The sequence below is a fragment of the Geotrypetes seraphini genome, chromosome 2 (genome assembly GCF_902459505.1).
Source record: "Geotrypetes seraphini chromosome 2, aGeoSer1.1, whole genome shotgun sequence".
Classification (NCBI taxonomy): Eukaryota; Metazoa; Chordata; class Amphibia; order Gymnophiona; family Dermophiidae; genus Geotrypetes; species Geotrypetes seraphini.
In genome coordinates, this window is record NC_047085.1 from 509,254,896 (window position 1) to 509,282,104 (window position 27,209).

The 27,209-nt window shown below is 43.8% G+C and overlaps 1 protein-coding gene across 1 annotated transcript; it reads right to left on the reverse strand.

Moving 5' to 3' along the window:
• Nucleotides 1-685: 685 nt before the first annotated feature.
• On the reverse strand, nt 686-27,209 carry LOC117354974 (oocyte zinc finger protein XlCOF6-like; the record flags this gene model as incomplete). The annotated part of the gene is made up of 5 exons (XM_033932931.1): nt 27,035-27,209; nt 26,508-26,634; nt 7,828-7,929; nt 1,571-2,466; nt 686-1,537 (listed from the first exon to the last, which is right to left on the reverse strand). Coding segments are annotated over exons 1-5 (2,001 nt in total), but the record flags the coding sequence as incomplete, so codon positions are not given.

Consider the following 27,209-nt stretch of genomic DNA (forward strand, 5'->3'; position numbering starts at 1 on the left):
TACATGTAAATGGTTTGTTTCTCATGTGAATCATTTGATGACGTTTTAGATTGGAAAACCATGTGAAGCTTTTATTACACTTGGTACATGTAAATGGTTTTTCTCCTATATGGATCCTGTGGTGAAGTTTTAGCTCTGAAAGCCAAGTGAAGCTTTTATTACACTCAGTACATGTAAATGGTTTTTCTCCTGTATGGATCCTGTGGTGAAGTTTTAGCTCTGAAAGCCAAGTGAAGCTTTAATTACACTCAGTACATGTTAACGGTTTTTCTCCTGTATGGATCCTCACGTGAATTTTTAGCTCTGATAGCTGAGTGAAACTTTTATTACATTCGGTACATGTAAATGGTTTTTCTCCTGTATGGCTCCTCAGGTGAACCTTTAGCTCTGAAAATCGATTAAAGCTCTTATTTCACTCTGTACATCTAAATGGTTTGTCTCCCGTATGAATCATTTGATGATATTTTAGATGTGAAAGCCGAGTGAAGCTTTTATTACACGCAGCACAAGTAAATGGTTTGTTTCCCGTGTGAATCATTTGATGACATTTTAGCACTGAAAGCTGAGTGAAACTTTTATTACACTCAGTACATGTAAATGGTTTGTTTCCCGTGTGAATCATTTGGTGTCTTTTTAGATGTGAAAGCAGAGTGAAGCTTTTATTACACTCAGTACATGTAAATGGATTGTTTTCCATGTGAATCATTTGATGACGTTTTAGCACTGAAAGATGAGTGAAGCTTTTATTACACTCAGTACATGTAAATGGTTTGTTTCCCGTGTGAATCATTTGATGAAGTTTTAGCACTGAAAGATGAGTGAAGCTTTTATTACACTCAGTACATGTAAATGGTTTGTTTCCCGTATGAATCATTTGATGACGTTTTAGCACTGAAAGCTGAATAAAGCTTTTATTACACTCAGTACACGTAAATGGTTTCTCTCCTGTATGGATCCTCAGGTGAATTTTTAGATCTGAAAGCCGAGTGAAGCTTTTATTACACTCAGTACACGTAAATAGTTTTTCTCCTGTATGGATCCTCTGGTGTCTTTTTAGCTCTGAAAGCCTAGTGAAGCTTTTATTACACTCAGTACACGTAAATAGTTTTTCTCCTGTATGGATCCTCTGGTGTCTTTTTAGCTCTGAAAGCCGAATGAAGCTTTTATTACACTCAGTACACGTAAATGGTTTCTCTCCTGTATGGATCCTGTGGTGAAATTTTAGTTCTGAAAGCCGAGTGAAGCTTTTATTACACTCAGTACATGTAAATGGGTTTTCTCCTGTATGGATCTTCTGGTGCCCTTTTAGCTCTGAAAGCCGAGTGAAGCTTTTATTACACTCGGTACATGTAAATGGGTTTTCTCCTGTATGGATCCTCTGGTGCATTTTTAGAACTGAAAGCCAAGTGAAACTTTTATTACACACGGTACAAGTAAATGGTTTGTTTCCCGTGTGAATCATTTGATGACGTTTTAGCTCTGAAAGCCAAGTGAAGCTTTTATTACACTCAGTACATGTAAATGGTTTGTTTCCCGTGTGACTCATTTGATGACGTTTTAGATATGAAAGCTGAGTGAAGCTTTTATTACACTCAGTACATGTAAATGGTTTGTTTCCCATGTGAATCATTTGATGACGTTTTAGATATGAAAGCTGAGTGAAGCTTTTATTACACTCAGTACATGTAAATAGTTTGTTTCCCATGTGAATCGTTTGATGACGATTTAGATGTGAAAGCTGAGTGAAGCTTTTATTACACTCAGGACATGTAAATGATTTGTTTCCCATGTGAATCATTTGATGACGTTTTAGCTCTGAAAGCCAAGTGAAGCTTTTATTACACTCAGTACATGTAAATGGTTTGTTTCCCATGTGAATCGTTTGATGACGTTTTAGATGTGAAAGCTGAGTGAAGCTTTTATTACACTCAGTACATGTAAATGGTTTGTTTCCCATGTGAATCGTTTGATGACGTTTTAGATGTGAAAGCTGAGTGAAGCTTTTATTACACTCAGGACATGTAAATGGTTTGACTGCTGTGTGGGTTTGTTGGTGAATTTTTAGAGTTGAAAGTTGAGTGAAGTTTTTATTACACTCAGTGAATTTATATGGTTTCTCATTTTTATGATTGCTTTTGTACCTTTGAAGTTCTGAAAACAAGGGAAAGCTCCTCTTATACTTAATACATGTAAATTCTTTTTGGGATGTTTTTCCTTTTCTCTTACCATGGTGGACTTCAGAAGTTACTTTATCGCTACTATTAATTTGGAAGGGTCTCCCTGTTAGGTGTCCATCCCTTGAGTCTCCTGTACGATCTTCATGCTCCTTTGATTCCTGCTTACAATTCTTTGTGTTAATCCTCTCAATTCCCTGGGAAATATTCTCACAGACGTTTCCCGATTGTCTTTGGACTTGTTCTATTTCTACAGGATCTTCTCCTTGCTTCTTTTCTCTCTTCTGATGATCTGTTGGATATAAACAGAAGGTATTAATAGAAGAAGACAGTGGTAGTATCTAAGAGGTGGACTGGTTATCTTACAGTGGGTTTTCTATGTGTGGAATCAAATGGAACTTTCTTAATTGAAAACTATTTGCTGAAGTGTTCTTCTAAAAACACTGCAGGTTTCTGAAATGACAAAATGTTTTTTGGAAATGGCATGAGTAGAAACTAATCAATCCGCCCAAAATCCTTTTTCTGCCTAATTTTGGTTTATTCCAAAATTCTATGGCCGAAACTGAACTTGCATTTTCAATGGAGGCCAACATTTATGCTTTGTCCTGCTCCATCCGTCTTTCTCCCCTCTGAATAGAAGCAGCTGCCACTCCCTTGTTCCTGCAGATACCCCCCTTGGGGCTATTTCACAAACCCTGGTGGTCTAGGGTTGTAGTCAAGGCAGGAGTGATTCCCCAATCACTCCTACCCATGCTGGCTATGATCTCAAATGGCTGCCCAACCTCTGGCACCAATATGAGACAGCATACGAGATCATGACAGCCATTTTGAGAGTTGAGCTGACAAGGCCAAAATTACTGGGGCTCAATCCTGCTCCTTCACAAAAATCACTAGATCCCACGTATTGTAATGTGATCCTGTGGGGGAGTGGGGAGGGAGGGGAAGAGAGGGTTACTCTTTGCATTCTTTTTTGGTGTTTATGTAATGGGATTGCAAGTAATGCATTTATGGTCTGATATGGTAGTATACAGTATATGATGAATAGAGTTACATGAGAACATAAGAATGGTCTTAATGGATCAAACCCATGGTCCATCAAGCTCAGTAGCCTGTTCTCACGGTAGCCAATCCAAGTCACAAGTATCAGGCCAAAACCCAAGGAATAGCAATAATCCCTGCTACCGATACAAGGCAAGCAGTGGCTTCCCCCATATCTTTCTCAATAATAGACTTACCGCATCCTCTGGCAACGCGTTCCAGAGCTTAACTATTCTCTGAGTGAAAAAAAATTTCCTCCAATTGGTTTTAAAAAGTATATCCCTGTAACTTCATCGAGTGTCCCCTATTCTTTGTAATTTTTGACAGAGTGAAAAATCGATCCACTTGTAACCAAAGCAGCGCTTTCCTCACGACTCTCCACATATCAGTTATTCCTCGTATCTACCACCATAGGACTTGAAGACAACTATCTTGTCGAAACGCAGGCCATGTTGGGTCCTACGCTTTCAGCCGACTAGGTCCTTTAGGTTTTTATGTGGATTGCTTAATTGCACCTTAGGAACTTTGAAATTTTCAATAAAGTCCATCTCGGGAACATCATCACTCCAAAGTGTTTTTTTGGTTTCTCCTGGACTCTTCTTTGTGGATTCCTTAGGGTCAATTCTCTCTAGTTTTGTTTTAACACCCCCCCCCCCCTCAACAGCAGAAAAGTACTATAGAATCAAAGGGCTACATTCACTAAGCAAACCGATCGTTTATCGCTCGGTTTGCGCTCTCTTTCCAACTCTGGCTCGATTCAGACCTTCCTCCAGACCCCGTCCACACCCTATCCGATCTGTGTATGCAAATGAGTAAAAAGGCATGTAAATTTCTTAACGCGTCAATTCATGAAACCATTTCGTCCAAACCGACTGGCCTTTCCGTTCCAAAAAGTTACGACTGCTGAGGACCAGTCGTTTACATCCTCACCCACTATTTCTGCCTAGCAACTGACGCATGCATGTTAAGAACCCCATTAAAAATATATATCAACCCCTCAAAAAATCCAAAATATATCTAAACTTTAAAATACATATAAACTTTCATATATATAATTGTTAGAAATGTTTTTATAATTTTTTAGAATGCGCATGGCGAGAAAATCGCGGATTAAAACCCCTTGCTCTTCTTGCACATTGTACATTTCAAATATCTATGCCAAATACTAAAAAAAATACAAAATCAAAAATAGCTTTTAAGGGCCAGCTATCCCTCCCCTTCCTTCCAGCTAGATTGTCGCATGCATGTGACATCATGGTGTCGCTAGTGGTTGCTATGTGCTTCACGGCAGATAGAGCCACACAGCCTCCTGGGATTCGTAGGCTGTATATAACGGCGCGTGATCACAGCGCATTCAACAGCTGTTAACTGTTGTGCCTTCTAACAACTTAACAGTACTTTTCCTTATATTGCCTTTTTCGTGACAACCATGCTTTGCGGTAGGCGCATTCGGAGCCTGCTAATGACGTCCGCGATTAAACCATGCCCCATTTCTACGCAGTGAAGTCCTAAAGAGCTAGCGCATGCGTTATGTGCTTTAAAATCAACAAGGAGACAGTGCGCACGCATGTCGATCAATGTTTCAGCACTAATAACAGCGTCTTAACGGTTGGACCATTTGCATGGACAAGCTTTACTGAATCGATCTGTTACAATGACTCGGAAATGGATAGGACAATAATCTTTTTAGGAAGGACAGAGATGGTCATAAAGGTGGAGGAGTAGCTCTCTATGTAAAGATCAATATCCAAGCGACCGAAATGCAAGGGACCTGGGGAGAGGAAGAAGCGATATGGATTGCTCTGAAAAGAGAAGATGGAACTTCTATCTACGTGGGTGTAGTCTACAGACCTCCGACTCAATCGCAGCAAATTGATAAGGATCTGATTGTGGATATCCAAAAGTTTGGAAGGAAAGAGGAGGTTCTGCTGTTGGGAGATTTCAACCTGCCGGATGCGGACTGGAATGTTCCGTCTGCGGAATCGGAAAGAAGTAGGGAGATTGTGGATACCTTTCAAGAGGCTCTGCTCAGACAAATGGTGACGGAACCCACAAGGGAAAAAGCGATATTGGATCTGGTCCTCACAAATGGAGAGAGTATCTCTAATGTTCGAGTGGGTGCTCACCTGGGTAGTAGCGATCATCAAACGGTTTGGTTTGATATAACGGCTAAAGTGGAGAGCGGCCGCACGATACTTAAAGTCCTAGATTTCAAATGTACGGACTTTAATGCAATGGGAAAGTACCTGAAGAAAGAGCTGTTAGGATGGGAGGACATAAGAGAAGTGGAAAGACAGTGGTCTAAGCTGAAAGGAGCGATAAAAATGGCTACGGACCTTTATGTGAAGAAAATCAATAAAAACAAGAGAAAAAGGAAGCCGATATGGGTCTCCAACCTAGTGGCTGAGAAAATAAAGGCGAAAGAGTTGGCGTTCATGAAATATAAAAAACCCCAAGAAGAGGAGAGCAGAAAAGACTACAGGGTGAAACTGAAAGAAGCCAAGAGAGAGATACGTTTGGCGAAGGCACAGGCGGAAGAACAAATGGCTAAAAATGTAAAAAAGGGAGATAAAAATTTTTTCAGATATATTAGTGAAAGGAGGAAGACACTCGGTCTGAAAATGGGACTGTCCCGTTGAACACGGGACGTATGGTCATCTTAGCCTTGACCTCTTACAAAAAAAATGAATACAAAGAATAATTACCATTTTCTCTGCGTACAGTGTGCTTTGTGTTTTTAAAAATTTTATTGTTTGTAGATCATTTTGACTTGGCCATTTTAAAAAGTAACTTGCAAAAAGTGTGGGCACCCCTGCTGTACTGTCTTGAAGAAAGATTTGGCCTCTGAAAGCTAACTGAAAAATGGATTAGTCCAATAAAATGGTATTTTCTTATTATTTGTTTTATTTCTATTTGTTAATTTGTAAAGTGGCGATTGTTATGTAGCAGTTTTTTTCAAATTTACATCTACTGTCTTTATATTTTGCACAGTATTAGAGGAAGTGTCACTGTTTCTGTGGTGTTGCATTGTATGCAGAGTCTGGTTTCTTGGTTCAGTATAACTTTTGTCTACACAGTTCTATTTTTAGTTTGTGTTATTCTATATTGGGCGAGGGTGTATCTGTCTGTGTGTATGAAAGGACATGGCTTTCTGTTAGCAATGACTGTACAGGATCAATTGACTATGCAGGACCTGGCTTGTTTATTTTACATGTTTTATGGTTTTGTACATCGCCTAGTAATTTATAATAGGCGATTCATTAAGAATCAATAAACTTGAAACTTGAAACGTGTGTTGGTATTCTAGTGCTCACTGCAGTGTTTAAAATGCTGCCATTTTCAAGGTTCACCCTTGTTGTGTGACTCATGGATTACTACTAAAAATATCTTTTTTATATAGAGGAGGGGGTTGTTAAAAAAATGATCAGCACTGGCTGTCATATATGCTAGGTACGCCACTGGATTTAATGACCCTATTTTAACTTTACTGTTGATGTAGGTGTTGCTCCCCCCACCCACCCATCCACCCCCACACACAATATAAAGAATTAAATTAAAATTGTATTAACATCAAGCAGCTTTCAAATGACATTATAAGCAAATAAAAATAAAATATTTTTAATACATTGCTAATTATTTCCTGCATCTTTACCTAAGCTGTTTTGCCCTAGCTCTCACTTTGCTCTACAGCAAAATAAAAAATTAGCAGATAAAGATCAATCACACAGGACTCCTTCAAGGCTCAGTAACACCTCTCCATAAATTATATGGAAGAGGTCTGGAAGTGGGAATCCCATCTATTTCATATCCTCAGTGAGACCTCAGAAAGGAACCTAATGATCAAAACATTATTAGAGGTGCTGTAGAGCCATTTCTTGTATGACTGGATGGGCTATATTTATTTCTTTTTTTTTAGTTGTTTAAATTCATGAAGAAATAAATGGCTAGATTGAACCTAATGACTTCATTAACGCATTTCCCTTTTTTAAACCTCTATCTATACCATTTGAAATAGGGCAAATATCTAATTATTCCCTTCTAGAATTGGATACTTCTTAAATGTAGTAAAAATATCCTGGCACAAGTGTCAAACCTTAAAAAAGGAAGTCATATTGAGCATTGGAAAATAATAATTAATAAAAATAGTACACATTTAGGGCTCCTTTTACTAAGCTGCGATAGTGGTTTTAGCATGCGCTTAGCGCGTGCAGAATTGCTGTGCGCGCTAGACGCTAATACCAGCATTGAGCTGGTATTAGTTTTCCTGAGTAGCGCGAGGGTTTGCGCACACTAAAAACGCTAGCGCACCTTAGTATAAGAGGGGGTTAATTTTGCCCACCACCAATTTCCCCATCCCTCCCCACCTGGCTACTTTTTCATGCCACCCAGCTGGAAAAAATTTCTGGAGAGAACACTGTAATGTAATATGTGATTTATGAATTGAATAAATAAAACATAAAGATATTTGCAAATAAAACAAATCTTTGCCCCATATAAAAAGATCTGAATATCTCTCGCGCGCTCAGATAAAGAAGAGTCAAGTTTGGAAATTAAGGTTACAACTCCCCCCTTCATCTCAGCAGTTTTACCCCATCCCTCTTATTACTGCACTCACCTGAGCAGCTGCTTCTCCCAGGTTCTCTTTCCTCTGATCCTGGCTCTTCCTTACGTTCAATGTGCGATATAATATCAGGAGTGACGGAAGGAGAGCCTATTCCTGGGAAAAGAAAACTGTATTAGGTCTCCCAAAAGTATATAGTGTTGGATTTCCAGCCCAAAGAGTTTCACCAACTTCAAAAAAACAAAAATACTCAAACCCTCAGTTAGTGGAACAGTTTTAGACCCTGCAAATCTCAGTAAAATCACATAAATCTTCTTTACTCATTGTTAGGCCTAGGGCCCGGGGGTAAATAAACTTAGCATACATGTCTCCTCAAGTCTGTTTTCCTAACCTCCTTAACCTTAGTATTACCTTGACAACATCAAATGCTTTACTAAAAACCCAACAGCTTTTCCCTGACTTCAGTTGCATGCGTACTGCTCAAATAACATCAGTAAGGACAGACCTGGGTGTTATTAAAACAGAGAACAATAGAGCAAGACCAGCCGTTTACCAGTCCCTGCAACACCTCATTAATAACCTCAAAAGGACAGTAACGCCAGATGGGACCTGAATGTTATCCAAACAAAGGAATTGGCCAGGGGGGTAACTGAAAGTCAGCATGCTAATCCACAAGTCTGTTTATCTGACAATCTTACATTCTGACCTGAATGTTGCCTACATCACATCAAAGAAAGAGTGAAACCAGATGAGAAGCCGGTTTAACACCTCCTTATGACCTCCTGGGTAACATCAAAAGAACTGAGAAATCTGCTATCTTGACCTCTTTTGACCTGGGTGTTGTCAAAACAGATAACAAAAGAACAGAACTAATTGTAACAGCAGGACCAGCTGTTTATGCTTTTACTATGAACTCCGCAGTGTGCATCCTATATAAGACTGGGATTCTGACCCTGACAGTAGAATCCTAGCCGGCTATCCAAGACGTCAGGTCTAAAGGGGCAGACTCCTGTGTCCTACTCGCCTATCCATTGAGGGATTCCGAATGGTGAAGGGAGGGTTTACGTGAGATACGGTGATGATAATTTATTCTTATATATATATTAAAGTATTATTATTTATGCTTTATATTGTCTGTGTGTTTTCCTGAGTATCTCTGATCATCCCACTTGACAGAAATTAGTGGCGGAACACTCATCATCTTGATAGTGTTGGATATTGAGATCAGGCTTATTTCAATATGTGTGAACTTCCTTATCCTTTATATAACAAGCAGGTCTCTATTTAATCCAGAACATCTGGAATAAGATGAAACAAACACCCAGATAATGTTCAGACCGATATGAACACAAAGAGCGAGCAGGAAGAGAAAATTAACTTCGTATGTCCCAGAAAACTCTTTTCTGCAGTAAAAATCAGCCGTTTCAGAGATTACCTTAAACCAAAGCATAAGGATTTCTTTTCAATTCTAATTCTGGGTATTTCTTGATAGTTTTGCAACCCATATCCTATCCCCAATATCACTGATGGCGTTCATTTGTGGTGCAGAGAGAAGGTCTGCTAAAGGGAAGAAAAACTCCATGGGAATATCTTACCTGCTGGCTTTATTTATATCCCATCATACCTTTTCAGTTCAAGATGGTATACAGTATAGCAGTGAACAAAGTGGTTACAAGGTACAGGAAGATCTATATGTACAGGGTTGTAGCTTGTACATGAGTATCAGGGATTGGGTGGAGAAAGAGGGGTACGTAAGTGAGGAGTGATTGGAGAAGTTGGAGAGAAGATAGTCAGGTTCTGAAGGAAGGGAGTTCAAACAAATTTGTTGAATAGGTGAGTTTTCATTACTTTTCTGAAAGATTGGTATGTCGATGAATTCAGGAGGAAGTTACTTAGGGTGATGTTCCAGATGCCAGCTTGGAAGGATAGTGTCCTATCAAGGAATGTTTTGAATTGACATCCCTTGAGATTAGAGAAAGCGAATAGTAATGGTCTGCAAGAGAGGTGGGATTTGTCCTGTAATTGTCTCAGAAGGTAGGTGGGTGAGGTGCCGAATACTGTCTTGTAACATAGGCACCCGAATTTGAAGCTAATTCTAGCCTCGATTGGTAGCCAATGGAGTCTTCTGAAATATGGGGTGATGTGGTCTGATGTTTTTAGTCCGAAGCCGTGTTTTGGATCGTTCTCAGTCTTTTAAAGTTTTTTTTGTGGGATCCAATGTAGATTATGTTGCAGTAATCCAGTGATCTGAGGATTAATGTTTGTACTAGTAGTCTGAATGATGTGGAGTCAAAGTAGGGTTTTAACATGCGTAGTTTCCATAGAAGGTTGAAACATTTTTTGATTAAGATATTGGTGTGGGCTTCCTGTGTTAGTTGTTGGTCAAGGGTGAAACCTAGGAATTTATGGTGGGGTCCTATGGTGGGGTCAATTGGGAAGTTTTTTCCATTAAGGTTGATTGACGAGTCAATGAGTTTCCTTGTTGAGGTGGCCATAAAGAATTTGGTTTTTTCTGGGTTTAGTTTGAGTTAGAAGTTTTTTTCTCCAGAGTGTTACCTGGTCAATGACTGATGAGATGAAGAGTCGGGTTTCTGTTGCCATGGAAGAGATTGGGATGACGATAGTGATGTCATCCACATATATATAGGCTTTGAGGTTCAGTTTTGAAAGCTTTTGGCCTAGGGGGGCCATGTATACGTTGAAAAGGGTGGGAGCGAGAAGGTAGCCTTGGGGAACACCACGGGGATTGGTCCATGATTGTGAGTATAGCATTTTTTAAGGAAGCCTTTGAACCAGTTTAGTACTTGGCCCGAGATACCTAAGGCATCCAGACAGCTCAAGAGTATGTCGTGGTCCACTAGATCAAAGAAGCTGCTCAGGTTGAATTGTAGAATCAGTGCCTGGTTCCCTGAGCTGAGGATGTGTGAAATGTGGTCCACGATGGAGGCTAAGGCAGTTTCGATGCTGTGGTGTGAACAAAATCCTGATAAAGACCCGAATGGTCCATGCAGTCTGCTCAAACATACACTCTAAAATTTAATGCTTTAATTTAAATTATTCTTTTTCTTAGATATTTCTGGGCCACAAACCCAGAGCTCTGCCTGGCAATGTGCATCTATTGGAGTCTCCATCAAGTAATAACATGGGCTTCAGTAGGTTATTTCATTGTCCTCCTCTTTTACTTTTTAATTCAGTACTCTGCTTTTTCAGCAGTCAGTTTAGGCAATAGTGTAGCCTTTTGAGTCTCTCTTAGGATTTTTAAATGATAAAAAGCATTTTAGTCTAGATTAGAATATAAGTTGTAAAAGATTTCAATCTCCTGGGCTCTGTTGTAAACAAAGAAGCAGGAAACTACTGTAGCAGGAAGAAATACTCTGCAGTGTAGCATTTGGTGGCTCTTCAATAAAGGCTCTCGACAAAATATTCAAAGGCAAGGAAACAACACTCCAAATGAAGATCAGACTTGTCCACACACTCATTTTCTCAGTGGTCAATTATGGATGTGAAAGCTGGATACTACAAAAACAAGACAGAAAGAAGATTGACTCATTTGAGCTTTGATGCTGGAGAAGGATTTTATGCGTGCTACTACCCCAAAATTGACTGGGTAAATGTAGCATCAGGGCATCCAAGGGAGATAAAATTCCTTGATGAAATTAAGGACTTTTTTATGGAGAAGCTGATTCAGGAACCAACAAGAGGTGAAGCAATTCTAGACCTAGTTGGACCTAGGTGGAGCGCATGAATTGGTGCGGGAGGTAATGGTGCTGGGGCCATCTTAGCAATCAGATTTGATACAATACCTGGAATAAGTTCACACAGGAAATATAATATAACAGCATTTTATTTTAAAAAAAGGAGACTATGATAACATGAACAGAATGGTAAAAAAGAAACTTAAGAGGGGCAGCTGCAAAGGTCAAAAATTTACATCAGGTGTGGATGTTATTCAAAAATACCATCCTGGAAGCCCAGAGTAGATATATTCCATGTATTAAAAAAGGAGGAAGGAAGACCAAACAGCAGCTGGTGTGGTTAATGAGATACATGAAGGAAGCTATTGGAGCTAAAAGAGAATTTTTCAGAAGGATCCTATCCAAGGCAGCTGCTATTTCCTTGGATATTAGTTTCCCAAGATGAGAGTTCCTCTCGAGAATAAGAGAAGATTCTCATCTGCTATTTCAAATAGATTGGACTCAAAAAGATGTGCTACATTAAGAAAATATTTGAGTTTATTTATAACAAGATAAGTCAAATATAACATTCTTTTGTATCCAGGGAAAGAAGAGCACCCTTTAGCACCTCTTGATTTTCTCTCCATTCTGTGGCAATTAGCATACAATGACCCAGCCAATCACGTAGCCAATCTTTCGGGGAATAACATGGGAAAGGATGGATCACCTTGGACCACACACCCAGGGGATAGCGCCAAAGCCTCCAATTTCTCAAAGTTGATCCACAATCCTGAGAATGCTACGTACCATATCACCCAGAAATATGAGCATGTCATCTGCGAGGTTTAGAGGATCAATTATTGATATCTGGAACATGTAAGTCTTGACTTAGAGGTGCATTTGCTCAGTAACCCAAGATGTTGTTAACACTGAGAGGGCACGAAGAACATTAACAGAAGTCTCATGCACATTTATATTACGTAGATAGTTATATGTTTCTATTATATCTCCCCCTCTCCCGCTTTCCTCCAAAGTATTCAGATTGAGATCTTTAAGTCTGTCCCCATATGCCTTATCACGAAGATCACATACCATTTTAGTAGCCTTCCTCTGGACCAACTCCATCCTTTTTATATGTTTTTGAAGGTGCGGCCTACAGAATTTTTTAAATATGGACATCAGTCAAGTTGAAAATACCTTTGTTACAAAGGTTTATACAAAAAATACTAATAAGACCACACTTTTGAAATATGACAGCTGCCATCCGAAGAAACTCAAAGAGAGCTTGCAGTTTTCTCAGATGGTAAGGAACAGAAGAAATTGTTCAGAAATTGACGAGTTCAAAATTCAATCGAAAAAACTTTTGTCTAGAGGAGACCCTAATCATGTGATGGAAAGAGCGAGACATCACGCAAAATACATCAATAGAAAACATCTTTTGGATGAACGCAGATCTAATGAGTTTGAGGATAATGTTGAAACATGTTTTTACGATACTGTTCAAAAAGTAATTCTGTGGTACAAATCCATCAGCAGAAACTGGGAAATTGTGAATCTTCACCCAGTTTTTGACAAGAAAAAACTCAGAATATCTTTTTCTCGTAACTCTAATTTAAAAGAAATTATATGCCCTGCAATGATTGAATCAAAGACAACATCTAAGAGCGATATTGTAAAGAGACATTTTAAATGCCATTCATGCAGCATTTGTCAGATCATGTTGCAGACTAAAGTTTTCGTGAATCCATCTAATAAGAGATATGATCGGAATTTTTAAAAAATTGTAGATCCACCTTTATCATTTATATCATTTGCCCCTGTAATTTACTTTACGTGGGCATGACTACGAGAGATCTGAAGACCAGAAGTATGAACATAAGTCAAACCTGAAGCGGAATCGTAGCTCAGAGGTTATAGTTGAACATTGTGCATTATTTCAACATAAATTTCAGGATCTCTGATGTCTTGCTATTGACCAGGAACCCAAATCTTTAAGCGGAGGGGACAGGGTAAAAAGACTTAAACAGAAAGAACTAAGGTGGATTTACCTTCTGAAAAGCATGCAAAAAAGTCTGTGGAGTGACATGTTCCTAAATGGACTTTATTTGAAAGAGTCAAGTTCCAAGGTACACCAAAATCATCCACATAAAATAATTTCATCCACATAAAAATAAATTCATCCACATAAAAATAGGTTATCCACATAAAAGCCTTAAAGGACATAATCCGCTAGGGATACAGGACCCAACACGGTCTGCGTTTCGACAAAAAGTCTTCTTTAGGAGTCCCTGGGGGTCCTATTAAGGTGAATACGTGGGAAACAATAGTATGGTGAACCGGAAGTGAGACACTCTTGCGTTTGCAATAGAAAGGCCATTGAGGATGATTTTGGTGTACCTTGGAACTTGACTCTCAAATAAAGTCCATTTAGGAACATCGTCACGCCACAGAGTTAAGTACATAAGTACATAAGTACATAAGTAGTCGCCTCCGCCGGGGCAGACCAGAGGTCCATCCAGCCCAGCGGTCCGCTCACGCGGCGGCCCATCAGGCATATTGCCTGGTCAGCGGTCCCTGACTAATTTTATTGCCTACCTCTACAGTTATCTCTAAACCTTCCACTGCTCTTATCTGTACCCCTCAATCCCTTTGTCTTCCAGGAACCTATCCAGGTCTTCCTTGAAACCCTGTACTGTGCTATTTCCTATCACGGCCTCCGGAAGGGTGTTCCATGTGTCCACCACCCTCTGTGTGAAAAAGTACTTCCTTGCGTTTGTTTTAAACCTGTCCCCCTTCAATTTCATCGAGTGACCCCTTGTTCTTGTGGTTTCTTTCAAATTGAAAAATCTGTCTTTGTCAACCTTTTCGATGCCCCTCAGGATCTTGAAGGTCTCTATCATATCTCCTCTGAGTCTCCGCTTTTCCAGGGAGAACAACCCCAGCTTCTTCAGTCTGTCAGTGTATGTAAGGTTTTCCATACCCTTAATCAGTTTAGTTGCTCTTCTCTGGACTCCCTCAAGCATTGCCATGTCCTTTTTGAGGTACGGTGACCAGTACTGTACACAGTATTCCAGATGCGGGCGCACCATAGCCCGGTACAGTGGCAGGATGACTTCCTTCGTTCTGGTCGAGATACCCTTCTTAATGATACCTAACATTTGGTTTGCTTTCCTCGAGGCTGTGGCGCATTGTGCCGACGCCTTCAATGTCGTGTCTACCATCACTCCCAAGTCTCTTTCCAGATTACTGACCCCTAGCATTGATCCCCCCATTTTGTAAGTGAACATCGGGTTCCTTCTCCCTATATGCATGACCTTGCATTTCCCTACATTGAAGCTCATTTGCCACTTTTTCGCCCATTCTTCCAATGTCGTAAGATCCCTTTGGAGATTCTCGCAGTCAACCGTGGTTTCAACCTTGCTGAATAGTTTGGTGTCATCTGCAAATTTGATGACCTCGCATTTTGTTCCCTCCTCCAGGTCGTCAATGAATATGTTAAACAGGAGCGGTCCCAGCACCGATCCTTGAGGAACCCCGCTCGTGACCCCTTGCCAGTCCGAGTAATGGCCCTTTACACCAACCCTCTGCTTCCTGTCTGCCAGCCAGTTTTTGATCCATCGGTGGACCTCCCCGTGCACCCCATGGTTCCATAGCTTCCTGAGCAACCGCTCATGTGGTACCTTATCGAAGGCTTTCTGGAAGTCTAGGTAAATTATGTCTATGGGTTCTCCTTTGTCCACCTGGTTGTTTACCCCCTCAAAGAAGTACAACAAGTTTGTGAGGCACGACCTACCCTTGCAGAACCCATGCTGGCTCGACCTTAGCTGTCCATTTTTTTCGATATGGTCACAGATGCTGTCCTTAATGAGTGCCTCCATCATCTTTCCCGGGACCGATGTGAGGCTTACCGGCCTATAGTTTCCCGGGTCGCCCCTCGAACCCTTCTTGAAGATGGGCGTGACATTAGCTATTTTCCAGTCCTCCGGGATCTCTCCAGTTTTTAGGGATAGGTTGCATATTTGCTGAAGTGTCTCTGCTATTTCATTCCTTAATTCCTTGAGCACCCTTGGGTGAATGCCATCCGGACCTGGCGACTTGTCGCTCTTTAGCCTGTCTATCTGCCTGAGGACATCCTCCTGGCTCACCTCTAATTTGACCAGCTTGTTATCTTGATCTCCATTTTCTATTTCCTCTGGTTCCGGAATGTTGGATGTTTTTTTGGTTTTCTCTGGATTTTCTTCTCTGTGGATATCTTGGCATCAACTCCTTTTGTTTTCCGCATGGATTAAATACAGTTATGGATTTGTCAGTTTGTTTCATCGACATAATGGTTCCACTGCCAGACTAGTGAGGGAGTTTTTAAACCAATGAGACACGATCACGTCATTCACTTTACTGCACATGTGTCAGCGTTCATGCTATTATAAGCGCCATTTTTACAACTGCACTTTTGTGTCATAGCGTATGATGTGTTAACGCTAAAAGTACAGCTTTTTTACTTCAATTGTTAGAATTATGACTGCCTAACATTTTTTTAAAATTTTCAGTTGTAACCTGATTTGTAAACCCAGAGGAAGCCGCTTGTTAGTGGCTCTCATACGAAGAAAGACTGGGCAAACTGCAGCTCTATACCCTGGAGGAGCGCAGAGAACGGGGTGACATGATTGAGACATTTAAGTACGTCACTGGTCGCGTCGAGATGGAAAACGATATATTCTTTCCCAAGGGACCCTCGGTCACAAGGGGGCACCCCCCTCAAACTCAGAGGGGGTAAATTTAGTGGTGACACGAGGAAGTATTTATTCACGGAAAGGGTGGTAGATCACTGGAACAAACTTCCGGTGCAGGTGATCAAGGCCACCAGCGTGCTCGATTTTAAGAATAAATGGGACATCCACGTGGGATCCCTACGAGGGTCAAGTTAAGGAACTAGGTCACTAGCACTCAATGGGGTGGGTCAATAGAGTGGGCAGACTTGATGGGCTGTGGCCCTTTTCTGCCGTCGTCTTTCTATGTTTCTATGTAATGGGTCCCCGTCGGACAGATACTGATTGAGGCTATAGGAGCAGATTCTATGCAGCCGTTTAACGCAAGTTGAAGCAAAAGTTAAGTGCTCACCTTTACAACTATTGATGCTGGTTGTGATTCTATATTTGACAAAATGTTGATTTTTTCATATCGAGTCTTTGCTATATATGTCTAGTACTGAGCTATAGCATTGAGTGTATAGAACCGCTAACATTTTTTATGGTGGAAAATGCACAAGCTGATTGGTGTCAGTAAAAATTTTTTCTAAGAAAAAAATTTCTATCACGTATTAAATAACTTTTGAGTACAGTAGTAATAATTTATTAAATTGACAAAAAAGCAGTTACTTACCTTAACAGGTGTTATCCAGGGACAGCAGGCATATATTCTCACATGTGGGTGACGTCATCTATGGAGCCCCGATGCGGACAGTTTTTCAAGCAAACTTGATTGAAGATTTAAGTTTGCTCTGCTGCACCACGCATGCGTGCCTTAATGCTCCACTAGAGGGCGCATCCCCACATATCCAGCAAAGAAGCCAACCTCGGGGAGGCGGGTGGGTTGTGAGAATATATGCCTGCTGTCCCTGGATAACACCTGTTACGGTAAGTAACTGTGCTTTATCCCAGGACAAGCAGGCATGATATTCTCACATGTGGGTGACCTCCAAGTTAATGAAAAAAGGGGTGGAGGGAAGTTGGCAAATTAAGCAAACAGATTACGCAAAACCGATTGGCCAAAACGGCCATCGCTTCTGGACAGTTTGTCCAGACAGTAGTGGGAGGTGAAAGTATGAACTGAAGACCACGTGGCAGCCTTGCAGATTTCCTCAATGGGCATGGACCTGAGGAAAGCTACCGAAGCTGCCATCGCTCGGACTTTATGCCCCGTAACTCGACCGTGCAGCGCGAGACCAGCCTGAGCGTAGCAAAAGGAAATACAAGCAGCCAACCAGTTGGACAAGGTGCGCTTGGAAACTGGGTGTCCCAACCGATTGGGGTCGAATGACAAAAACAATTGTGGTACTTTCCGATGAGACTGAGTGCGTTGGAGGTAGAAAGCCAACGCCCTCTTGCAGTCCAGAGTGTGGAGCGCCACCTCTCCTGGATTTTGGGAAAAAATACAGGCAAGACAATGGTCTGATTGAGATGAAAATCAGAAACCACCTTGGGCAAAAACTTAGGATGGGTGCGGAGAACCACCTTGTCGTGATGGAATACAGTGAAAGGTGGGTCAGACACCAAAGCCTGCAGTTCACTCACTCTCCGAGCTGATGTGAGGGCAAGCAGGAAGATCAACTTCCACGTGAGAAACTTAAGAAGACATTTATCCAGAGGCTCAAACGGAGGTTTCATAAGTTGAGCCAGGACCACATTAAGATCCCAAACCACTGGGGGAGGATTGAGAGGAGGATGAACATTCAAAAGACCCTTCATGAAGCGGGAAACTAAGGGATGAAGGGAGAGAGACTTGCCATCGAGGGGCTGATGGAAGGCGGCGATCGCACTAAGATGTACACGAATGGAATTGGTCTTCAGGCCAGAATGAGACAAATGAAGTAAATAGTCCAGAACCGAAGACACAGGGACTGACACAGGGTCCTGCCGATGAGAGGAGCACCAGGATGAAAATCTAGTCCACTTCTGAGAATAGCAGAGTCTAGTCGAGGCCTTCCGTGAAGCCTCCAATATCTCCCTGACTGACTGAGACACCGGAAGAGAAGTCACGGGGAAAGAAACCAAGCAGTCAGATGAAGAGACTGAAGATTGGGATGTAACAGTGAATCCTGACTCTGAGATAGCAGAGAGGGAAACAGAGGCAGAAGCAGAGGATCCCTGACACTGAGTTGAAGTAGAAGGGAAAACCAAGGCTGGCGCGGCCACCGAGGAGCAATCAAGATCAGAGTGGCTCGCACCGATTTGAGATGGACCAGCGTCCGCAGAATCAGAGGAAAAGGCGGAAACGCGTACAGAAACCTTCCCTCACAATCCAGGAGGAAGGCGTCGGCCCCGAGACGGTCCGGGGAGTACATCCGGGAACAGAAGTGAGGCAGTTTGTGATTGAGGGGGGAAACGAACAGATCTATCTGAGGAGTTCCCCACCTGTCGAACACCTGTCGCAAGGCCTGAGAATGCAGAGACCACTCATGCGGCTGGAGTAGGCGGCTGAGTCTGTCCGCCAGACAATTCCGCTCTCCTTGTATGTACACCGCTCGAAGGAAGATGTTGTTGGAAACCGCCCACTTCCAGAGGCGTAGAGCTTCCTGACAGAGGGACCAGGACCCCGTCCCGCCTTGCTTCTTTACATAGTACACTGCCACCTGGTTGTCGGTACGGACGAGAACCACCCGGTCGTGGAGCAGATGTTGAAAGGCCACAGCGGCGAGATAGATGGCCCGAAGTTCCAGCACGTTGATGTGACAGCGACGGTCCTCTGCTGACCACATCCCCTGAGTGCGTAGACTACCCAGATGAGCCCCCCAAGCGTACTCCGATGAGTCCGTGGTGAGTACCTTGCTGTGTGGGGGGGCGAGAAAGAGCAAACCTTTGGAAAGATTTGAAGAGTCGGCCCACCAGTGGAGCGATCGATGCAAGGAAGGAGTCACTGTCACGGGACGGTTGATCGGGTCCCGGTCCTGACGCCATTGAGAGGCCAGTGTCCATTGAGGAATCCGCAGATGGAGACGGGCGAAGGGTATGACATGGACGGTAGAGGCCATGTGGCCCAGAAGCGTCATCATCTGCCGTGCTGAGACCGAGGTCAGCAGCGAAATCCGTCAACTCAGACTTACTAACGCCTCCAGACGCGGAGGGGGAAGGAAGGAACGGAGGCGAACCGTGTCCAGCACGGCCCCGATGAACTGTAAGGACTGAGAGGGGCACAGCTGGGATTTTGGAAAGTTTACCTCGAACCCCAGACCCTGAAGGTAAATAATAGTCTGACGGGTCGCTGAGATAACCTCCTCCCTGGACGGAGCTTTGATCAACCAGTCGTCCAGGTAGGGGAATACCTGAAGACCCTGAGAGCACAAGGCAGCTGCGACCATCACGAGACACTTCGTGAAGACCCGAGGTGACGAGGCGAGGCCAAAGGGGAGGACTCGGTATTGTAAATGAAGGTCTCCCACCTGAAAACGCAGGAACCTGCGGTAAGCAGGATGCACTGGAACATGTGTGTAGGCCTCCTTCAGATCGAGGGAGCAGAGCCAATCGCCCTCGTCGATCAGAGGGTAAAGAATCGGGAGGGAAAGCATCCGAAACTTTTCCCGGACCAGAAATTTGTTCAGGCGTCTCAAGTCCAGAATTGGGCACAGGTCTCCCGTCTTCTTCAGTACCAGGAAGTAACGAGCGCTCGTGCTCAGAGAGGCGTTTTGTAGTCGCTTTGATGGTATCGTCAAAAAGTTTCTTGCCCACACAAGGGAGGTTAGCCAACCGGTCTTGTAAGTTGGGGTCCATGTCGACCAGGCGCAACCAAGCCAGGCGACGCATGGCCACAGCGAAGGCTGCCAACCTGGAGGAAAGCTCGAAGCCATCATAGGCCGCATGGAATAAATGAAGGCGTAGGTTGGAGAAATCCTCTAGGAGCAGGCCAAACGCTCCTCGATGGGAGGCCGGCAAGTCCGTCTCAAAGGCTCCCAAAAGTCCAATCAGGTGTTTCAGGTAGGACGTAAACGTGAAGGTGTAATTTTGCACCCTTGAGGCTATCATAAAGTTCTGGTATAGTTTCCTGCCGAATTTGTCGAGGGTCCGACCCTCCCTACCCGGGGGGACCGCGGCTGAGACTCGGGAGGGGTGAGCCTTTTTCAAGGAAGATTCCACCAACAGCAATTGGTGGGAGAGCTGTGGGTGCTCAAACCCCTGGCAGGGCACTGTCCGGTATTTAGACTCCATTTTGGAGGGGACAGCCGTCACCATATAGGGAGTCTCCAGATTCATGATAAATGCCTGCCGGAGCACTGGGTTCAGTGGCAGGCGAAGGGACTCTCTAGGTGGAGAGGACATATCCAGTTCCACCAAGTACTCCTTAGAATACCTCGAGTCGGACAAATCGAGTGAAGGAAGGGCGGGATGCTCCTGGAGCCCAGTGAGGGGACGGTGAGCGAGACCTCTGCCGGGCTGAAAAGGACGGGGAAGCTTCCCTCGAGTAGCGAGGCTCACGCTCCGACCCGCGTTCCGAGACCGGGGATACACTGCGAAAGTGTTCCGGGGTCGAGGACCTGTGTCGACTCGAGGATCCCCTCGGGGACGCCGCCGGAGTGCGAGGCACCGACCGATGTCGAGTCGGAGACCTGGACCCGGACTCCCTCGGCGAAAGCCTGGAACCTCGGGCCGGAGCCCCGGACTGAGGGGGAGTCAGAAGAATCCGAGGGTTGGAGAGTCGGGGGGCGGCCTCGGGGAGTAGGTGAGCTTCGGGCCTTCTTGGAGGTCCGGCGGCTCGAGGGTTTGATCTGTTTAGACCTACGCTTTGCCCCGCGGCGGTCCGTGGGGGGAGAGCGTCCCGATCGCCTCGGCGAGGAATCCGAAGAGGATGAGATGCGGCGAGATTGGCGTACCTTGCCCCGAGGGGGCTCAATGCGAGGCTCAGGCTGGTCCGGCGCACGTGAGGTCGAGTTCGGGGCCGGTGCAGGTGGGCCAGCGCAGCGGACAGCTCCGACGAGATCATCGCCCGGAGCATGCCCTGAAAAACGGGCACGGACAGCATCGAGGGCATGTCCGATGCTACTGTGCACTCCACCGAGGGCAACCTCGATTTTCAGAATTCCCGGGTGGTAGAGGCACGTCGAGAGGACTTGGAGGACTTCGTCGGGGCCGTAGGTATGGAACTTCCACCATGTGCCGCCGGCGTCCCCGAGGCTGGCTTCTTCGCCGTAGCGGAACCTGATGAAGGAAGAGGGGACTTACCCGGAGCCGAGGACTTCTGCGTGCCCGAGGACTTCAGGGTCGATTCTCGAGGTGGTGCCAAGGTACCCGAGGCCGAGGTCAAGGACGGGGCCGAGCTCGAGGCCGAGGTAGAGGGCTGGTCGGCGACGAAAAGATCCGCCATGCGGGCTTTTCTTCGACGGAGGGCCCGGTTCTGGAAAGTAGCGCACTGGGGGCAGGAATCGGTTGGATGATCGGCCTCTAGGCAGAGGGTGCACCGGCGATGCGGGTCTGTAATGGAGAGAAGCCGCTCGCACCGAGAGCACTTTTTTAAACCGGTCAAAGGCCGGGACATAAAAAATGAAACCGGCCGCGGCCCACATGGTCACGACAACCCGGAAGCCTCCGGGTTGCCTCAAAACGAAGATGAGCAGGAAAAAAGAGGCACATAGCGACTTTAAACTCTAAAAATAAGAAAAATAAGAAAAAACGCGGTGCTAGAAGGCACTTGGGGCAGAGCCTAAAAATACACGACTTCTAGGCTCCGCGGAAAAAAACGAACTGGAGATCACGAAGAGGGGATGCGCCCTCTAGTGGAGCATCGGGGCTCCGTAGATGACGTCACCCACATGTGAGAATATCATGCCTGCTTGTCCTGGGATAATAGTCATTGTAATATATGAAGGTTTTGGATCGATGAAAGATACCCATGCCACAATTTCCTATATGGATAATATTACTATGATCCTTGGAGTGGCAATTCTGAGATTCTTTCCTTCATTTAGTCACCTAATCTTTGTATGATTAACCTTGTGTGGATCTATATTTAAGGTCACCATCCTGAATCCTAGAAGTAGAAATTGATAGCCACCTATCCATGAAGAGCCACGTACAATCAATACTAAAACAATCTTTCCTTATGATGAGAAAGCTAAGATCCATTAGAAAATACTTTGAAACAGAGGCTTTCCGAATCTTAGTGCAATCCCTAATCCTATCCTGACTAGACTACTGTAACTTAACACTAGTTCTTTGCTCTAAAACACTGCTATTGCATCTACAACTAGTCCAAAATGCAACAGTAAGACTCATATACAAACTATGGAAATCAGAACACCTACAACCCTACTATATGAAACTATACCTACTGCTAGGAGAACCTTGTGATGCCCAGATCACAAAACTCCTAAAAAGCCTCTCGGAAATCAAAAACAGGATGTCTGAAAACAAATTACAATTAAATGCCTACAATTAAATACCTCCAAAACAGAACTCCTTTGGATCTGCAAAGAGCACTGCAACCACATCCATCTCTCACTACACTGGGACTCAATTACCATAAATGCGAAGGACCATGCACGCAGCCAAGGAATACTCCTTGTCTCCAACCTGTCGCTTTCCAACCATATCCTCATTTTATTACCTATGTCCGCTCCGAAAAATAAGGAATTACTTTTCTGAGTCTGACTTCACACAACTACCTTAGTCCTTTCCTGCATAGACTACTGCAACGCCCTATTCAATGGTCCCGCAGCGAATATATGATGTCTACAGCATGTACAAAATGCGTCAATCAGACTTCTAAAAAACGTCCTTGCCCATGACCCTGTCACCCAGGCTCTATCGTTGGCTCATTGGCTGCCCGTAGCCAAACGCTGTGTCTTCAAAGGACTAATGCTAGTGTTCAAAACCCGGGCTACACAACAATTAAGCTTCCTTCGTATGTGCCGAACAGGTCCCTCCACTCACAGGATGAAATTCGCCTCAAAATACTCACAGGATGAAATTCGCCTCAAAATACCCCCTGGTCATTCCCTACAACTGCAAACTGCCAAACAACATTCCTACTCCCACTTCATACCAAGCCACTGGAATCAACTGCCCCCACAGATCAGATCCCTTGAAGGAGTCTTCAGCTTTAGAAAATCAATAAAACCATACTACTTCACCTAACTCCATCACCTAAGGCCGATAGATTACAAAGAAATATTAATGGATCAAGGCACCAGATCCTCGATATGTGTCACGTTAGGATAAAAACTTATATTGATAAATCTTGCATTGTAACTATGTCAAATTTATCTTATAAACTACAAATTATGTATATTAGTATTAGATTCCTGTAACAAATTAAGGGGTTTTCCCTCCCCATGCAAATATTATACCCCTGGAGAGCAGGAGATGTTAATCAAATGCAATCAGCTATGGAGCCCAGTGTTGAATCACATGGGCGGGACTCACAGGAGAGAGGTAGGTATTTCTACCCATATTGGGTCCATTCTAGAGGTCCCCGAGGGAGAAAGAGGAACTCTCAAGTTTTCCCTAGATAGACGGAGAAGGCAGGCCTTGAGAAAATAGACTGGTGGCTGCGGTAAGCCAAATTCATTCTATTTTGTGTGAGGCAAACATTAACAAATACAAATTCTCATTATATGGAATTGTGTCTTAGTTGTATATGTGCTAAACTTCCTGGGCAAGCCAGCCAAACGGACTAGTCTACCACAAGCCCTAGTATGCATCGAATTAGCATAAAAACTGTATCAAAAAAATATGTAAAACCTGTGAACTGTATAATATATTTTCTATTGTGCTTCTATGAAGTTGGCAGTACAATTTTTGTTTTCCACTTTATTGTGTGTAAGAACATAAGAATTGCCACTGCTGGATCAGACCAGTGGTCCATCGTGCCAACAGTCCGTTCCCGTGGCAGCCCCTAGGTCAAGGACCTGAGCCCTGAGTCTAGCCTTACCTGCGTACGTCTGATCGAGTAGGAATTTGTCTAACTTTGTCTTGAAACCCTGGAGGGTGTTTTCCCCGACAGCCTCCGGAAGAGCGTTCCAGTTTTCCACCACTCTCTGGGTGAAAAATAACTTCCTTACGGTTGTACGGAATCTATCCCCTTTTAACTTTAGAGAGTGCCCTCTCGTTCTCCCCACCTTAGAGAGGGTTAACAATCTGTCTTTATTTACTAAGTCTATTCACTTCATTATCTTGAATGTTTCTATCATGTCCACTCTCAGTCTCCTCTTTTCAAGGGAGAAGAGACCCAGTTTCTCTAATCTCTCACTGTATGACAACTCCTCCAGCCCTTTAACCATTTTAGTCGCTTTTCTCTGGACCCATTCGAGTAATACCATGTCTTTCTTCAAGTACAGCGAACAGTGCTGGATGCAATATTCCAGGTGGTGCCGTACCATGGCTCGGTACAGCGGCATGATAACCTTCTCTGATCTGTTCGTGATCCTCTTCTTAATTATTCCTAGCATTCTGTTCGCCCTTTTCGCCGCCGCCGCCACACATTGCGCGGACAGCTTCATCGATTTGTCGACCAGTACTCCCAAGTCTCTTTCCTGGGAGTTTTCTCCAAGTACTGCACGAGACATCCTGTATTTGTGTACAAGATTTTTGTTACCAACATACATTACCTTACACTTATCCACGTTAAACTTCATTTACCATATCGTGGCCCATTTCTCGAGCGTGTTTATGTCCTGTTGCAGGTCTTCGCAATCCTCCTGTGTATATTTTATGTATGTCAACCTGTAATCCGTTCCAAGCTCTTTGGGAAGAATGGGATAGAAAATTAATCAAATAAATACACTGGCTGCCTATAATCCCAAGAATCAAGTTTAAATTATGAATCACTGTCTTTAAGATTCAGAAAGGCAAAACAGAAAAAAAAAAAAAAGATTACCATACTATTATCTAAGAATATGGATAAAGCTGGGATTGAAAGTATTTCCATTATTTATGTAGTTTAAGCACCTGTGATCGACAGGTGCCAATTTATGAAGGGAGATGTTGGAGAGTCCCTAGACATCGTATACCTGGAGTTTAGCAAAGCATTTGATAGCGTACCTCATCGCAGGTTGCTAAGCAAGATGAGTTCCATAGGATTGGGCGACACATTGACGAAGTGGGTTGGGAACTGGCTTAGAGGTAGGGTTCAAAGGGTAATGGTGAACGGCACCCCCTCTGAAATGACGGAGGTGATCAGCGGAGTGCCCCAGGGCTCGGTCTTGGGCCCGAAACTATTCAATATCTTTATAAGGGACTTGGCAGAAGGGCTCCGAGGTAAGATAACATTATTCGCCGATGACGCCAAACTATGCAATGTAGTGGGCAAAAGCACAATGGATAAAAATTCAATGCCTGACAATATGATACACGATCTACTCTTACTAGAGAACTGGTCTAAGACATGGCAGCTCAGCTTCAATGCCAAAAAATGCAAAGTTATGCACCTGGATACCCAAAATCCATGTAGGACTTATACCCTTAATGGCGAGATCCTAACAAGAACGGTAGCAGAACGAGACTTAGGGGTGATCATCAGTGAGGACATGAAGGCTGCCAATCAAGTGGAGCAAGCTTCATCCAAGGCAAGACAAATCATAGGTTGCATACACAGGGGTTTCGTCAGCCATAAGCCTGAGGTCATTATGCCTTTGTATAGATCCATGGTGAGACCCCACCTGGAATACTGTGTGCAATTCTGGAGGCCGCATTACCGTAAGGATGTGCTGAGGCTGGAATCGGTCCAGAGAATGGCCACCCGGATGATCTCGGGACTGAAGGATCTCCCGTACGAAGAACGGTTAGATAAATTACAGCTATACTCGCTCGAGCGCAGAGAGAGGGGAGACATGATCGAGACGTTCAAGTATCTCACGGGCCGCATCGATGCAGAGGAGGATATCTTCTTTTTCAAGGGTTCCACGGCAACAAGAAGACATCCGTGGAAAATCAGAGGCAGGAAACTGCGCGGTGACACCAGGAAATTCTTTTTCACCGAAAGGGTGGTTGATCGCTGGAATGGTCTTCCACTTCAGGTGATTGAGGCCAGCAGCGTGCCTGATTTTAAGGCCAAATGGGATCGACACGTGGGATCTATTCGCAGGGTAAAGGCAGGGGAGGGTCATTAGGGTGGGCAGACTGGATGGGCCGTGGCCCTTATCTGCCATCTATTTCTATGGAGACTGTCAATTGCTGTCTATCTTTTCACGGATGTGATCGACTGAGTGTGCTGGTGCTTCTACATAATATTATTTTTGAGCATTAATATAAAGTTTTTTGCTATGTGATTTTTTTCATCTTTCTACATTTGCTTTTTGGATTTATAATGATGTCTCATTACTGATTTTTAAAAAAAAAATGTAATATGATCCCTTACCCAGTGAGATCAGGGTCTGATAATTCTCCTTCATCACCTCCCTGTAGAGCTCCTTCTGCTCGTCATTTAAATACTCCCACTCCTCCTGGGAGAAAGAGACAGCAATGTCCTCGAACTTTACAGGCATCTGAAATACAAAGCAGAAACACACTCAGAATCTTCAGCATTGCACAGACCACCAGATCTCCCAATGCTGGTGCCCACTGGGGTAGGGAAAAGTTTGCAGAATGCATATAATTTAGAATTGCAGAAGACACTGTCCCATAATGGGGTTACATTTCAGATCCCCCCAGGACTGGGGCTCAGCAGAGCAGAAGAACATATTTTTGTGAGTATATAATTCAGTGTCACATATTAACACAGGCTCAGAGTAGGGTGATATTTATTTGAAGAGAGATTTGTGTCCCAGAAAAGGAGCAGAGCAACTAGACAAGAGGCCCAAAGTGCCAGTGTCCAGCCCCAGGACTGCTTAGGATCCCAGATGAGAAAAGTGCAGCAGGGGCAGGATGTTAGGGCCAGTCTCCTACCTGCCCAGAAGCTCTTGCAGGCATTTTCCTGACTGGAGGCTCTTTTTCTGGCCTCGTGCAGGGAGAGAAGGGCAGAAACGGAGATTTAGAGCTGGAGATTTCCGGTTTATGAAACAAAGAAAGCGGAAACAAGAGATTGCCTATTTGGCACAGACCGATGACGTCACAACGGAGA